This window comes from Tetrao urogallus (genome assembly GCF_951394365.1).
Source record: "Tetrao urogallus genome assembly, chromosome: 6".
NCBI classification, from domain to species: domain Eukaryota; kingdom Metazoa; phylum Chordata; class Aves; order Galliformes; family Phasianidae; genus Tetrao; species Tetrao urogallus.
The window spans coordinates 9,642,564-9,658,175 of record NC_136819.1 but is presented as its reverse complement, the minus strand read 5'-3'; the positions used below and the strand labels follow the sequence as shown (position 1 = coordinate 9,658,175).

The window sequence follows — 15,612 nt, the reverse complement described above, 5'->3', positions numbered from 1 at the left end:
TTTTGGAATTCCAGAAAGAAAAAAATGTTGATGAGAAGTGTGCTCAGATCAGATCACATTCAAGGCTATAGAAATGTTGACAATGTTACAAAATCTGAGCAAATAATTAAGGGATTTTTTTTTTCTTGCAAGTTTTAGAAAGCAATCTGTAGCTCATGTCTACATTACAACTTCTGCTCTGTATATTATCAGAGCAAAACATCTGTTTTCAGTTCCCTCATCCTGAGGGCCACACACACCATCCTCACTCCCCAGAGCAGAACACTGATGGTTTGGTTTAAAACTGTCCGCAGTACATTTCTGAACACAGTTCTCCCAGGCCACGTGTTCATCAACGTGTCTTCAAATTCCTACCATCACAAGCTTCCCTTTAAAACGCTTACGAGCCAATAGAAAAGCAAATATACAAATATCAGAAGTGCTAATCCTGAGATGAAACATGGGAAATTCGGGTTCAGTTTGATCATTACTCAAACTTCTGTTTCAGTTTCTTCTGGAAGAGAGCTGGTAGGATGGAGAGGATGGCCAGAATCATGAGAACAAAAAGAGAGTTCCAGGAAACAGCTTCCCCTGCTGTTGTAAGTTGGTATAGTGTTGTTCCTGCCTTAATGGCTACAAAAGATGGCGGTGCCACACCTGGAAGGAAAAAGTAGAAGGCAGGATAAGTAAGAAAGAAAAAGCAGCTTTGTGGAAAGAAAAAAAAATAAATCATAATATAGTCATCCAACCTTTAACATCAAAACCATCAAAAAACTTTGCTTACTTCTTGCTTTTTGGTTTTTTTTTGTTTGTTTGTTTGTTTTAAAGAGCAGTACATACAAATACAAAACTCAAAGACAATCCCGTATCAAAACCTGTTTTTGCTGTTTTTAATACTACATAATGCCAATTAAAGCACCGAAGACAATATATATATTTATGTGCCTATGCTAGACCATGCAGATTCCAAGGTGTCTCTACCGATCAGTTTTAGTTACAGCTACAGAAAAAGTTTGTTATCTAGAATAAGTTGTTTTCTAACCCAGTTAAAAAGACAACACTACATGCTTAGCACTATTTGTTTGTTATGAATTCACTCTTAGGAAGACATATCATGGTAAATAAAACACATACAAAGGAGAGGAACAATCCCTCAGATCAAACCCCTCACATGAGCACGCTGAAGTAGAACAATATAGATTATTACTAGAGAAGTTTTTACACAATGCACATTCCCTTAAGTAATCAGCCTGGGTTTGTAATACCTCATCTATTGCATTGGATTAAACTTGAAGACTAAAGTCTTCTGATGGTATAAGCTCCACCCTTGATATAACACAATATCCTCGTGTAATCTTTTAGCTGTCCAGTAGGTGGTGATCTCCACTGAACAATGCAGAAAGAAAAGCAAATAAAGGCCCTTCTGGTAACCCAAACTGTAGCTGATTAGTCAGAATTCTTACCTAGAAAAGTGCCAATGAAAAATACTTTTAACGGCACATTTATTACAGGAGATGTTATATTGATAAACCAATTAGGAAGAAACGGTGTTATTCTCAAAAATATTATGTAGTTGATGAGGTGTTCTCTGTGACGCTCAACCTAAAAAGGAAAGAAAGAAAAAAATCAATTAAGTCTATGCATCAAAAATAAATCGATTTTACTATTAAGGACTTAAGATGTTTTGTGCAACTTTTGTAGAAATTCAGAAGTTGCAAACAGATCAGTTAAAAGATGACTGAAGAGTCAGTCATTGGTGAATCACTATTACAAAGTACCATAGTTTGTCTGGAAATACCAGTCCATGGTAAAGCGTGGTGGTGGTGTGCCTGAATCAGCTCACAAGTAATTCACCACAGCAGTAGGTCTCATTCTGAGATTAGCTCAGCAATCTTCCCCTAATTGCAGTCCAATCAACACTACCATCTTGTCATCCTGCTCCTTAAGCCTCTGCAGAACTAGCAATGAAGTTTGATCCTCATCACATTCTGTCCTAAACTGTAATCAAACCTAAGAAACAGTTGCATTCCTAGCCTGGAAACTTACTCTGGCCATGGGTATGAAGTTCACAGAATCACAGAATCGTAGGGGTTGGAAGGGACCTCCAGAGATCATCGAGTCCAACCCCCCTGCCAAAGCAGGTTCCCTACACCAGGTCGCACAGGTTGGCATCCAGGCAGGTCTTGAACATCTCCAGAGAAGGAGACTCCACCACCTCCCTGGGCAGCCTGTTCCAGTGCTCCGTCACCTCACTGTCAAGAAGTTCTTGCGCATGTTTGTGCGGAACTTCCTATGCTGCAGTTTCCAGCCGTTTCCCCTTGTCCTGTCTCCACTCACCACTGAAAACAGTCTGGCCTCGCCATTCTGCCCCCCACACCTTAGATATTTATAGACCTGGATCAGGTCCCCTCTCAGTCTTCTCTTCCCAAGGCTGAACAGACCCAGTTCACTCAGCCTTTCCTCATAGGAGAGATGCTCCAGGCCCTTCACCATCTTCGTGGCCCTCCGCTGGACTCTTTCCAAGAGATCCTTGTCTTTTTTGTACTGGGGAGCCCAGAACTGGACGCAGTACTCCAGATGAGGCCTCACCAGGGCAGAGTAGAGGGGGAGGATCACCTCCCTCGACCTGCTGGCCACGCTCTTTTTAATGCACCCCAGTAAGCCATTGGCCTTTTTGGCTACAAGGGCACACTGCTGGCTCATGGCCAACCTGTCATCCACCAGGACACCCAGGTCCCTTTCCGCAGAGCTCCCCTCCAGATTCATCCAAGTTCATCAGATAGCCGTTGCCAGAAGTCTTTAAGACTGGCCTGTCTGTCCTTTCTTTGTAAAGCCTAGGATTAACACCACCCAGGAGCAACCACAATAGTCTATATTTTACTTACAGTCCATTACACCACCCTCAAGTCTATCCCAGCTCCTTGTACCAGGGCTACGTCAAAGCCTCTTCTGCTCCCAGACTGACTTTAGCATATCATCCAGGAAGTAACGGCACGCTGTCAGAAAGGGATCAGAATCCATTCCTTGTAGGTGTGTGAGCACAATACCTCTTATCTTCCATCCTATTCGACACGTTTTTTATCAGAAGACTCAGCCTATCTAGGAACTTTACCTGTTCTGACCACTTCACTGCTTTTTCCGTTAAGTATTTGTATACAACAGGTCGTCCCACTAAGTATGAAAGCATGTAGCAGAACGAAGCTCCAAGTCCTGAACACTGAAAAAAGAAAACATAAAAACCAACTAATTGGCAGAAAAGCTCTGATTAATATTAGCCCTGTGTCCCTACAATTACACTGTCTGGATACAGGCTGCTTCAATGCGGTCCTCTACTAATGAGGAAGAGCTCTGTGCTCCTGTTTCCTAAGAAACTGTCCTGTTGACACAAGACAGTTCCTTTAATTCCAAGGCATTTTTATCAGTATTGACACAATATTGTAGCCAATGTTGATTACTTATCAGTTATTATTGTTTCTGTACTTTCAAGACTCTGAACAATGAAAGATCTGCAGGAAAAAAAAGAGCACAATAGCATTTAAAAGAGATTCAAACTTGATAATTCATCATCTTAGTCCTCCCTATACCTACTAATTCATGCAGTTCTTAATTACTAAGGCTCACTATGACATCTTCTGAAGATTGTCAGCAGCATTTCCTAAGTTAAACTTCTGGGGTAACTAAGCCAATTTAAGGAAAAGTACGTTTTGCAGTGCATGAATAAGAACGCAGGACTTAAGTTCTGGAATTACAGGCACATTCTGGTGGATGCTAAACATTTGAAACAAAGGCAATTCTCCAGCTAGTTAACACTCAGCTGCCTCCATTATTAATAAAACTTGGACAAATAGTTGGTCGGATCATCACCCAGTGTGCAGTGAGTTTTATGGGTAACATCCTTCTTAATGAAGCTTAACGAGAACTCATTTATTGTCTGGAGACTCAGAGATTTATTCAGCCTGTGATCGTTTCAAACAGGAAGCTGTTAGAAAAAAAAAAAAATGGGGATAAAAACATATACCCTTACAGACTGTTTTCCATACTTACCAGACAAACAAGAAATAAGGCCAGTGGAAAGGGATAAAGAAACCCTGACAGGATACTGAGAAATATAGACCCAGGGATAGCAAATGTTTGCAAGCTGGATGCATCTTAGTTAAGGAAGTCTGTTTACTGTTACTTTCATAACAAGTCAGCATATTTATCACAATCCAGAAAAGCATAAGTACATATAAATACGTATGGCCTCAAAAGATCTTTGTATCAAAATACTGTTGCGGAGTAGCACAAACAGCCCAACCAAAGGAACAGATGCATCATTGACAGGTACAAAAATAAATCAATAAATGTATAAAAGATGTAGTGCACTTCTCTTCATCTTTGACACTGGAGCTTTACTGTAAGATAAGAGGAAACACAGTTGTAATTTTACATTGTTGACTAACGATAAGCAGATTCCAGCCACTCTGAAGAGGTCACAGAGATCTACATCTACTGCAAACTTCTTGGAACTGACCAAAAGTCTAAAAAGTCAGAGTGTTCCTTTATATCAAGTCCATTACAGACAACACAGCCTTTTCTAAGTGTCAAGGTTCTGAGATCATTGTAGCAAGCTCATCAACTAAACAATCTGTCACTAAGATAGCCACATCAGCTGCTACCATAGTTCAATAAAAGGCCAAATCTGTTCTACTTGATTTATCAACTAACATTTTGGCTTTCTTCAAATATAATCTATTATCTGAGAACTAATCTTAAAAGCAATGGGCTAGAGGATAATTAGCACTGATACATCCAATGTTGATTTTGCTCAGTTACAGAAACCCTACTGCAACAGATCCCCTATAAAGCTTTTCAGCCTTCACAAAGTTATTAACCTTAAGGTAAGTGTTCCAGTTAAGAGTGTGTTTAATAATTCATATATTCAGCACTCGGAGAAAAAATGTTAACGCAACAGATAGCCTTTGTGTCTCACTAGGCAGGAAGTAATCTAATCAGGAAGTAATCTTCAGAAATCTAGCTCTTTAAAATGAAGAAATTATTTTTGTGTTTTTTGTTAGGGCTTTTTTTTTTTTTTTTAATGCTCACTGCAGAGATAAAAGGCAACTTTAAAATGAGAATTCTTCCTTTGAGAAATGATTTAAGAACTTCCGCAACTCTTAGGCAACACTTTTTGATGTCTAAGGAAGACAAATTCAGGCATTTCTGTCTGCCAATTCAGTTTGATTTAAAGACAGCATATCACTGAATTAAGACCAAGACTCTCAAGTTAAAATACTGTCCACAATAGATAAAGTATATATGAAGCTGAAAGCAAATCTTAATCAAATTACACACGTATTCACATGTAGTAAATAGCACTCGTTGTTCTTTCTACTTATTCCTTTCTTACAATCTAATAAACATAGTGAAACATACATGTAAGGTTTTGGTTTGTTTTCAAAAGTTCAAAAGTTCTGGAACTTGTCCTATTAACATACCTTCAAGTATTACCCTCCTTCTCCCTAGATCAAGAAGTTTATAGGCAAATTTGTAATTTTCATTTCTCTTTCGGAGAGAAAAAAATACATTTTCATATCAGAGAAAGGATACAAAACATATGTGGCAAAATAAGCCACTAATACTTGAACATAAAACGTGTCCTTGTATTTGGACAGGACTTTTCCCAAGGCCTTCGCATCATCCATATCTCTTGGAATCTTTATACATTTTCCTTCTTCTCTGGAAGAAAAGAAAGCAGGAATGGTATGAGATATATTTAAACAGTATAATGAAATTACTGTTGAATACATAGATAATTAAATATATAAGATCACTGAATTACAACCCACAAACAAAACGCATCACTACTTTTGTGGTAAGACCCTTACATGAACCTATCTATTTACGCTTTCTTCAACTAGAGGAATCCTCCATTTCAAATATTTGTTGGCTGTATTTTCTACTCACTACAATACGTCGCTTTATTTCCAGCATTATTTTCTCTCCCAAGTACTGATTAAAAATAAATCATCACTCCAACCTGACCTTTGACAACTGAACAGCAGTCAGCGTTTCAGCCAAAACCAACTGCAACTGCCTTAATGCTAAGGCCACAACATTTGAAGTGCCGCAACAGCGGCGAAGGGTCACCTCCCAAGCAAACAAAGCTTTAAGAGTGAAATCTTATGTCACACCTTAATCTGGTGCAACCCTGTGCAGCACAGTTGAGTGTCCTCTCTTCCTCTTTATCAGACTCAGTGACTGAACTGTTGAAACTGAACTTGTTGAGCAAGTTCATCACACAGAAAATTAACTACTAAAAGAAAGCTGTAAGCTGTAAGACAAGCAGGCTTCTATCTTGCCCAACTATTTACAGCTCTAGCCAAGCATGTTTTTTATCTCAGCTGAGGAAGGTTAAGAACAGAGTTGCCATTGCTAAAGGGACAAGTGGTAACTTTCTAAAGTGTGCAAACTCAACTGTGCAACAGAAACCCTAGGTCAAGCACAACTCCCCTGCGTTCAAAGAGATCCTGCCCACTACTGTGTATTCCAGTAATACATTTTGTATTCTGACATTCTAAATCATACATTCAAGTCCCCTTTAAAAACATTTAAAATGTCTGTAAGTAACTTACAACAGTTAAAATGCCATTGAACCACACATAGGCTCCTTTGCAATTTGATACCGACTGAAAAACAGGGAAGTTTTCTTTCCTGGCATACTTACTCACTGAGCTGTGGGAAATTTTTATATACCAGAAACATAAGGAAAGCAGCTATTGTGAAGACGGACACCAAAATCAGAAGGGACGTTCGAGCCGATCCGCCTTCTGCCTGAGCTTTTCCTGGAATTAGAGACAAAGTTAACAGTTATTATTTAAATCCAGTAGTTACGCTTTGAGGAAGCGTCAAGGCGAGCACCCGACCCGCCGCCGCTTCAAAACGCGCCGACAGGATGGCGGAATACGAGGAAGCAGAGCCGGCCGCTGAGCTCGCAGCCGCGCCCGGCTGGGAGCTGAGCGCAGCCACCCGCGCGCCGCGAGGTCAGGCTGACCCGCCGAGGCCGAGGTGCCGCACCCGCCGGCCCGCGAGCGCCCCAGCATTCCCGCTGCCCGGCCGGCAGGCGCGCACCGCCACCCCGACCGCGCTCGGCTGCGCGCCCGTCCACGCTGACCTTCCAGGAGCCGCTGGTGCCGGGCGCTCTCCGCCGCCGCCGCCGCTCGCCTCTGCGCCATTGCTCCGCGCTACTCGCGCCCGGCGGACCCGGGCACGGCGCAGGCCTCGCCGCCAACCAGGGAGCGGGAGGAAGAAGGCGGGCCCGGGCCGCTCCTCCTCACCCCACCGGGTCGCGCTCCCGCCTCGCCGCCGCAAGGCGCATGCGCTGCCTGGGAAGCGCGGAGCGGCGTGGCGTGGCGCGCTTCTGCGCCGTGCGGTGTGGAGAGAGTGTGGGGGGGCAGAGCGGGAAGCGCCGTGATGCCGCCTTGAGGGAGACGCGGGCGGACACACAAAGAGCTCGCCTTTGTTGTTACCAATGTACAGAAAACACGAGTGTAGCCGTGCAGGCGTCTCCAGGAAATGGATGATTCACCCAAACCATCAGTTGTGATCCAACTCCTGTTTAATTTTGGTGCAGTGATTTGGACCGTGGGGCGTGAATCACAGTGTGGGGGTGCTTGTTCAGAAACCCCTCGGAGCCAAGGGAGCGGGCAGATCCTGCTTCAGTGGTTATCGGACTTCTAATTAATCTGGTTTGTATTCCATAGCCTCTGTTATCCAAAGGCAGGTAACGTAACAACACCAGTTAGGATAACATCTGGCTCTTGCTAAAGTCTCTTATGTTCCCACTGCTCTAGGCACCACTATAAGATACAAATAATTACAGCAGTACAAATTTGCGCCATAATTTCCCTTCTACTTAATACAACTGCATGGCCTGCAAATTGTTTCCAGGGCACAGACTCTGCTCGCAGTGTCAGTATTTATCTCATTAAAAATGGAGAAGATAACTGTAATCAACTCCGAGTTACAGAGCTCCAACTCTCTGAATTGCTGCCACTGTGAAATCTAGGGATTAATTAACTTGATCACCTTGCAGTTGAAATATGATTGCATAAGTGATGTTTGTTAGAGTAGATTATCCAAAGACTCTTAGGCTGTTTCATTCTCTTGTTGGTTCCCCTTGGGGGGATACCACTGTTGTGAAGCTGTTGGCTCTTTGACTAAACTTTGAAACTGTCATGGTGTTTAATAACTTCTGACAATTTAAACAGACATCTCCAAAGTCATCCGTACCTTACGAACACCAGCGAACCTCTCTGTTCACTGAGAAGAAAACTGATGCGTCTGGTGAATGTTTCTTAGGATTTTGGGGATCTGCCTGCAAATAACTCAGTAAATTAGATATGTTTACCAGAAGTAAAGCAAAAACTGAAAAGTACCACCATTTTACTTAATGGTTCAGAGGAGAAGGAGTTTAGTTAACTTGAAGTCAGTGAGTATTCAAGAAAAGCTTCAACACATGGTTGAGATCAGCAGTGCTGGAAACAGCTTCACTCCACAGGGTACTGGGAACAATAGCTGCAGGCTGAAAATAGAATTACTCTCTTCAGGTATAAAATATCACCTAAACATGATATGTAACTTCATAAACAGCATAAAATATCCTCTGTCTTCGGATCTTCTTTCTGAGCCCTTTCTGATTAGGAACACGTGCTGCACAATACTTTGCTCTGCAGAGAAAGATGAAAGTGCTCTGATACCCAGTTGGATGTGCTCAGTGGCTTAGGCAGTGGGATCAAGCATTCTTAGAGGCTACAGACAGAACAGGGCAGCTATCCACAAGATTTATACGGATCCATTTTTGGAAAATATACCTTAACGTTGAAATATTTTTTTCAAACTGAAATATGTCTTTCAAACTGTATGGGGAAGGGAAGGGAAGGGAAGGGAAGGGAAGGGAAGGGAAGGGAAGGGAAGGGAAGGGAAGGGAAGGGAAGGGAAGGGAAGGGAAGGGAAGGGAAGGGAAGGGAAGGGAAGGGAAGGGAAGGGAAGGGAAGGGAAGGGAAGGGAAGGGAAGGGAAGGGAAGGGAAGGGAAGGGAAGGGAAGGGAAGGGAAGGGAAGGGAAGGGAAGGGAAGGGAAGGGAAGGGAAGGGAAGACTTTTTTTTTTTACCTGCTGGAAAGAAACAAAATATACTGACAGTTCTGGAGTGGTACCTAAGTGTTCAGCTATATAAACTCACTTCCTTCTATGAGTGGTTGGAATATTTTATTTTTGTCAGGTTGAAAGAGTTGTCTTCCCACAGTAGAAAAACTTGTATTTGCTGCTTTTTTTTATGTACGCCTAGGTAGACTGATGGAGCACGTGTCACATGGCTGAGTCATCAGCACTGCTGATACTTTGCAGACTGAGTCATGCCGGTTGTCAGCAAGAAGAAAGAGAGTCTGAGTGTGACCCTACTCCTGAGAGCTTGTAGCTGAAAAGTAACAGTTCAAAGTTCAAAATAGCGCAGCTGATTTTGCTTTGAATAGAACAGGAAGCTACTCTGCTGGCATCTCAGAGAGGTAGAAGCATGCAAAAGGAAGCTAAAACAACCTGAAAGACAGAAAGGGACACCAGAGCTCACGTCACTATTTGAGACCATTCCTGAGACAAAGCCAGAATTTTATGAGCAGTTTATTCTCTCTGGAGGGCTTTAGATCTGATATGGCTCATTGACAGTGCTGAGCAGTCTCTCAGCATGGGTGATGGACACTGGATTCTGAGTTAACTGGTTTCCCAAACACACAGCTGGCTTGGAAGCAAGGAGAGAAAGTGAAAATCCAACAAGAATCACAGTGAAAGTACATTGTTCAGAAGGAGGATATCTGGAGGCCTTGCTCTTAGACCACAGATGTGGGAATAGGCACCTAACTTAGTCATTCTGACATGGCCACAGAAGGTCTGTAGCACAGCTCTGCATACATGCAACACCCAGACATCTGCCAGAATATGATTGCATTTTCCCAAGTTTTGAACCAATTTATACCAGCAAATACAATTTACACCAACAAAGAACTTCACATTCTGTGGCAGCTGCATTTTTCTATTCTATACCCACTTGCTTTAAGAAAAAACAGATGTACAAACCTGTAACTGGAGTGTAAGTGCTAACCAATGGAGTTACACACTGTAATTCCCCAAGCTGTGCAGAAACTCTTATTGTCTCAGAGGAAGATCTTTCTACAGCTTAATTTATATCACTTGGGAAGGAAATTAAGGCAACAAAAATCACAGATACAACTACACTGAAATAGCAATTAAACTAATTGTATGACCATTGTAATTTTTATTTCTTTTTACAACTTTCCACTAATTTGTTTGAAGATACTATCTATACGGTCTATCAACATTGTTTCAAGAAGTTGGTTTTAATTAAAGCGTATCTAAATTAATTTAATTGTATGGATGTAATGTTTATATATAAAGTTAGTCTTAAGAGGATTAGAAACGTTTGATAAGTGTCCCCTTGTCCTCAATTCCTACAAATATAGTTTTGCAGAAGTGCAATTAAAAATGCTTGGAGTACTGTGTAAGTATGCAATACCTGGCCAAAATTAAACCTCTAAAATGTATGCAATAGCAACTGAAAATACACTTTAAATTGAATAAACCTAAATTGAGGGTATAACTTCGTGAATAAGCATCTGTATGGAAGACAAGTTAGAATGCAACATGCTGATAAATGTGAATACAAAAAACATCACCAGGTGAGATAAACAGAAATAAGCCTGTATGTGCAGCTGGGTTGTCCTTGTTGTGTGGGTGAAGAATAGGAAATATCTTGAAGCCAGAGCCACAAGTCATGAAAGCTTTTATTTGAAGAAAGTCTGTGCTCGAGGGCAAAAGTTAAAAAATAAAAAAAATCACAGAACGTCAGGGATTGGAAGGGACCTTGAAAGATCATCTAGTCCAATCCCCCTGCTGGAGCAGGAACACCTACACTGGGTCACACAGGAATGTGCCCAGGTGGGTTCCGAATGTCTCCGGAGAAGAACACCACGATCTACCTGGGCAGCCTGTTCCAGCATTCTGTCATCCTTACTGTGAGGAAGTTCTTACTTGTATTCATGTGGAACTTCTATATTCCAGCTTCCACCCATTGCCCCTTGTCTTATTACTGGATGTCAAATGAATAAAACAGTGAGAGGAAAACTTGTAAGCCTTAAAATGAGTTGAATCTGATTACAGAAATCATGGCCAGATTGGTTTCTCTCCTGGTTGTCTGTTTATAAGACAACATGTTTGTTAAAATGTGTATTTTAAGTCAGAAATTTTCAATTTATTTCTCCTTAATTAATTAGAAACAGTAAAATAGTTATGATGTTTATATCCCAAAAGGTAAAAATAAAGGCCAGATTCTCAGTTCTGATGAAGTTCTTGTTCCTCTTTGGTACTTAGTAGATCATCTTAAATAGCCTGTAACATTCTTTCCTTCACATTCTCCAGTGGTGTATATGAAACAGGGAGAGAAGTTTTTCTGGTTAGTTAGCTCACATCCTATAGTTGGATGCAGGATGACAGAAATTAAAGGTTACTTTGTCTTGCTGCAAAGTGAAGAATGAAATGTACCCTATAATAAACTGATGTCATCCCAGCCAAGCCTCATAGAAGTCCCACCAGGCTCCTTAAATGTAGTACCAAACTTAGAGGTCTTGAGATGCATTGCATTTCAGACTTGGAAAGCACTTTCTCTTTAAAAAGACAAAGCTCTTATTAAAAATAACCAGGAATAGAGGGAGATGTCACCACAGTACAGGGAATCTCAAGTATTCTCTTGACAGAAATAAATAACTCTATTTCGAGCCACACAAGTCCATCTCACACTGTCAATTACCTCATCCCAACTCTCAGTCTCGTCTACAACGTTTGAGCTCTGGGAACAGACTCAGGCAGAGAATATATTGAAGAGCTCAGCCAAAGTCAGCTGTTGAAGACAGGTAGCAACAAAAGTAAATAAAACGAACAAACAAACAGAAAAACACAAAGCAAAACCATTCTTGTCACGTTATCCTTGCTCAGTGTCTCCTTCTTTAAAGCTCTGTGCAGGTACCTGTGGTATGCAGCACAACTTACCCCTAATGGAGCACAGTGCTACCCAGGGAGGCCAACATGACCAGCAGTTGAAATCATGGACAGACGAAGGGAGACAAAAGAAAAGGAGAATGAATATGCAGAACTGCAAAGGAGAATCCTTGCCTGACTCAGAAACAGCTGTGCAAGACTTCAGCAAAGCAGCACTTGAGGTATTTGTAATCTAGCACTTAATACTTGTGCCAACTATCACATTTATAAATCTCAGTGTTAAGAATGTATGCGCCCTTGTTCTGGGATACGTGTATTGGTCATGATTCATACTTAACACTATGTTAAGAATAAATGTAATGATCAAATGTATATCGTCTGCAGCTAAGTTTATGCTAGCATAGCTGAAAAACCAAGTATTTCCTTCTATTGAGCAGTATGTCCCTTCAAGGAATCCTTTTAATTTATACCAATAAGGTAGTTGGACATTCTGCAGGATAAAAGTTCCTAAATCCAAGTTACTCCATGTTGATAAAAACACTATCTTTAATGTGATCACAGGTTCATCTTAATTTCTCTTTGAATTCCATCTGTCTTTTGGAGATTTTTTGCAGCCTCACACAGGCCTAAGTGGAACCACCTCCTTGAACTCACTAAGACCTGAGTAATCTCTCTTATCTGCCAGCAAAAAGACCAGAGGTCTTTAAAAGTATACAAGGGGACAAATCATTGAAATTGTCCACTGGCATTTCCTTTCTGCATATTTGCTTTCTCACTAAAAGCAGGTGTAACAATCAGAAAGATCAGAACAATGGAAAAGTGATACAAGAGGTACAATGACAGAGAAACTAACACAATACAAAGATGTTACAAGGGAAGGAAATAGGACTGCTCAGCAAACCCCAAAAATCACAGAACCACTCAGGTTGGAAAAGTCCTTAAAGATCGTTAAGTCCAACCATGACCTAAACCCCCTACCCTAACTAACAACCCTCCACTAAATCACGTCCCTGAGCACCACATCCAAATGCTTTTTAAACATATTCAGGGATGGTGACTAAACCACCTCCCTGAGGAGCCTATTCCAGTGTTTAACTACCCTTTCTGTAAAGAAGTGTTTCCTAATAGCCAACCTAAACCTCCCCTGGCTGAACTTGAGGCCATTTCCCCTCATCCTGTCACCAGTGAGAAGAGACCAACTCCATTCTCACTGTAAGTATCTTTCAGATATTGGAAGAGAGCAATAAGGTCTCCCCTCGGCCCCGTTTTCTGCAGACTGAACATCCCCAGTTCCTTCAGTCTCTCCTCACAGGGCATATTCTCCAAGCTCTTCATAAGCCCTGTTGCCTTTCCTTGGATCTGCTCCGGCACCTCAATGTCCTTTCTGTACTGAGGTGCCCAAAACTGAACGCAGCACTCGAGGTGAAGCCTCACCAGTGCTGAGTACAGGGGCAGGATGACTTCCTTAGTCCTGCTCACCACACCATTCCTGATACAAGCCAGGATGACATTGGCTTTCTTGGCCACCTGGGCACACTGCTGGCTCATATTCAGCCAACTGTCCGTCAGTACACCAAGGTCCCTTTCCCTCAGCCAGCTTTCCAGCCACTCCTCCCCAGATCTGTAGGGTTGTCCAGGATTGCTGTAACAAAAATGCAGGACCCGACACTTGACCCTGTTTAAACTCAGGAAAACTCCACAGAGGAGGGATCTCCAGCCAGTGAGCAGTCAGACCTTAAATGAAGTCTGAGAGAGGGGCAGCCAGGCTCTACCCCTTCTGGTCACACATGTGAATTGCCTTCACCTGTCCTCCCAAGGCTGACCAGGTCCTTTCCTCAGGTGATCAGTGGTTCAGGCTGTGACTCAACAGTTAGCATACAGCGCGTTATACTATCATAAAGAAAGCTTTGTTTTCACCTAGTTTGCTCTGAACTGAGGTTCTAGCTCTGTCTTCTAATGCTAAGATTCTAGAGGAAAAAACATGCTTAGCATAAATAAATGAAAATAATAAGATACAAATTGGAGAATAAACATGGAAAGATTAAAGAAAAAGGGAGAGAACTTGTTGAGATCTGAACAGAAACCAATTCAGCTTCCTAATTTTTCTATAGCTGTCTTGGAATGTGGTCTTTGCTCACTACCTGAGCTGGACAATTGGCAGAAAGGGTATATCCACAGCCAATTGCCTCACAGTGTTGCAAAGTCAAATGGTTGAATTACCAGCAATCATCTGCCATGTGCTCGAGTGGAGTTTTCATTGTCATGTGGTAAATGTGTTCAGTATGAAAAAAGAGAAGCAAAACAGCAATACAATTAACAAGCAGTTAATTTTGAACAGCAGACCAGTAAAGCATAAAATTAACACCCTCTACAAGGAGGAATCTGTATGTCTTCTCATTAATTACAGAAATAGCAGAATGACCTTAAGCAATGTGACCCGGATCACGGTAGCTATACCTGGCAAAGATTAAATCTGACTTCTGACCTCAGCACCTTTTAAATTCAGGCTTAGAATGTAGCATTTTATGTTCCAGGAATACATTTCTTGCTTACTTAAATAAATTGGTGTAGTAAAACGCTAAGTCATGGCCTGGAGCAGTGACTGAGCACCTGGTGGGAAGGCAGGGGAGCACAGCTGCATGCAGTGCACCTGAGTGACTGGAAGGGATGGAGCCAGGATCCACACCTCATCCTCATCTAAGGTGAGGGTATCTCTTGCTGGAGATCCCTAACTACCTGAGGCCTTCCAAAAGTAAGCAGCTCCTTTCCTTCATTTCTGTGTCTGCAGCTACTACATTTGGGCTTGTTTTCATTTGCAGTAGCCAAAGACTTTGCCATCCCATTATTACTGTGGTGCTTTCTGTCCCATTATAGCATTACATCTAGTAAACAAGGTTTTGTCACGCTGTAGGAGCACAGTTCTGGTGGAAGCAGCATGCTTAGTCATAAGGCCTTATGCATCATCTTGGGTAGTGCTACAAGTAATGAAATCATTAGTTTAATCATCCTTCTTTTGACCCTCATAAACCATCAGTTTGAAGTTCTGCTGCCTTTAGGACTGCTACTGAATCTATCATCGACACCAAGGTATCCCCAGATTGTAGAAGGCTGAATGACCAAAGCCATTCACAGCTCTGAGAGAGCACTATGTTTGTTGCTGATCAGGATCAGAAACGTTACTCTAGAAAGTAAGTGTGCACGTGTGGGACAAGAAGGGAAGGACATGCAGTTCATCACATGATCATGCAAATATGGAGGGTCTTTCTCCTGTTAATAGCGGGCCATTTCTCATAGTATTCATGCACAACACACAGAGTGATAAACAGTGGCTCTATAACTAGAGACAGTGCCCCTGCTCAGGAGAGAGAGCGACTGCGGGGTCTGTCAGAAAGCACCTGGCATGGAAATGCAGCAGGAAATGTTGTGGTTGGGTAGCTGAAGGTTTATTTCTATAGGTTTTCCCTCTTCTACTCTGGAAGCTCAAGTGATGATTCTCAAAATTAAATGCATCTTCATTTTCAGGATTAGTAACTTTCAGATTTTCAAAACAGCCAATGAACTGGCTGGTGGCCAGCAGGCAGAAGACTGCAG

At 42.0% G+C, this 15,612-nt stretch overlaps 1 protein-coding gene across 1 annotated transcript; it reads right to left on the bottom strand.

Annotated features, from left to right (window-relative positions):
• Positions 1-466: 466 nt before the first annotated feature.
• On the bottom strand, positions 467-7,193 carry TMEM41B (transmembrane protein 41B; the record flags this gene model as incomplete). Its single annotated transcript, XM_079537001.1, has 7 exons — positions 467-636; positions 1,443-1,581; positions 3,092-3,196; positions 4,024-4,117; positions 5,569-5,697; positions 6,686-6,803; positions 7,133-7,193. The coding sequence occupies 7 exons, from the start codon at positions 7,191-7,193 to the stop codon at positions 467-469; spliced, it is 816 nt and encodes a 271-aa protein (XP_079393127.1).
• Between the last annotated feature and the right edge of the window lie 8,419 nt (positions 7,194-15,612).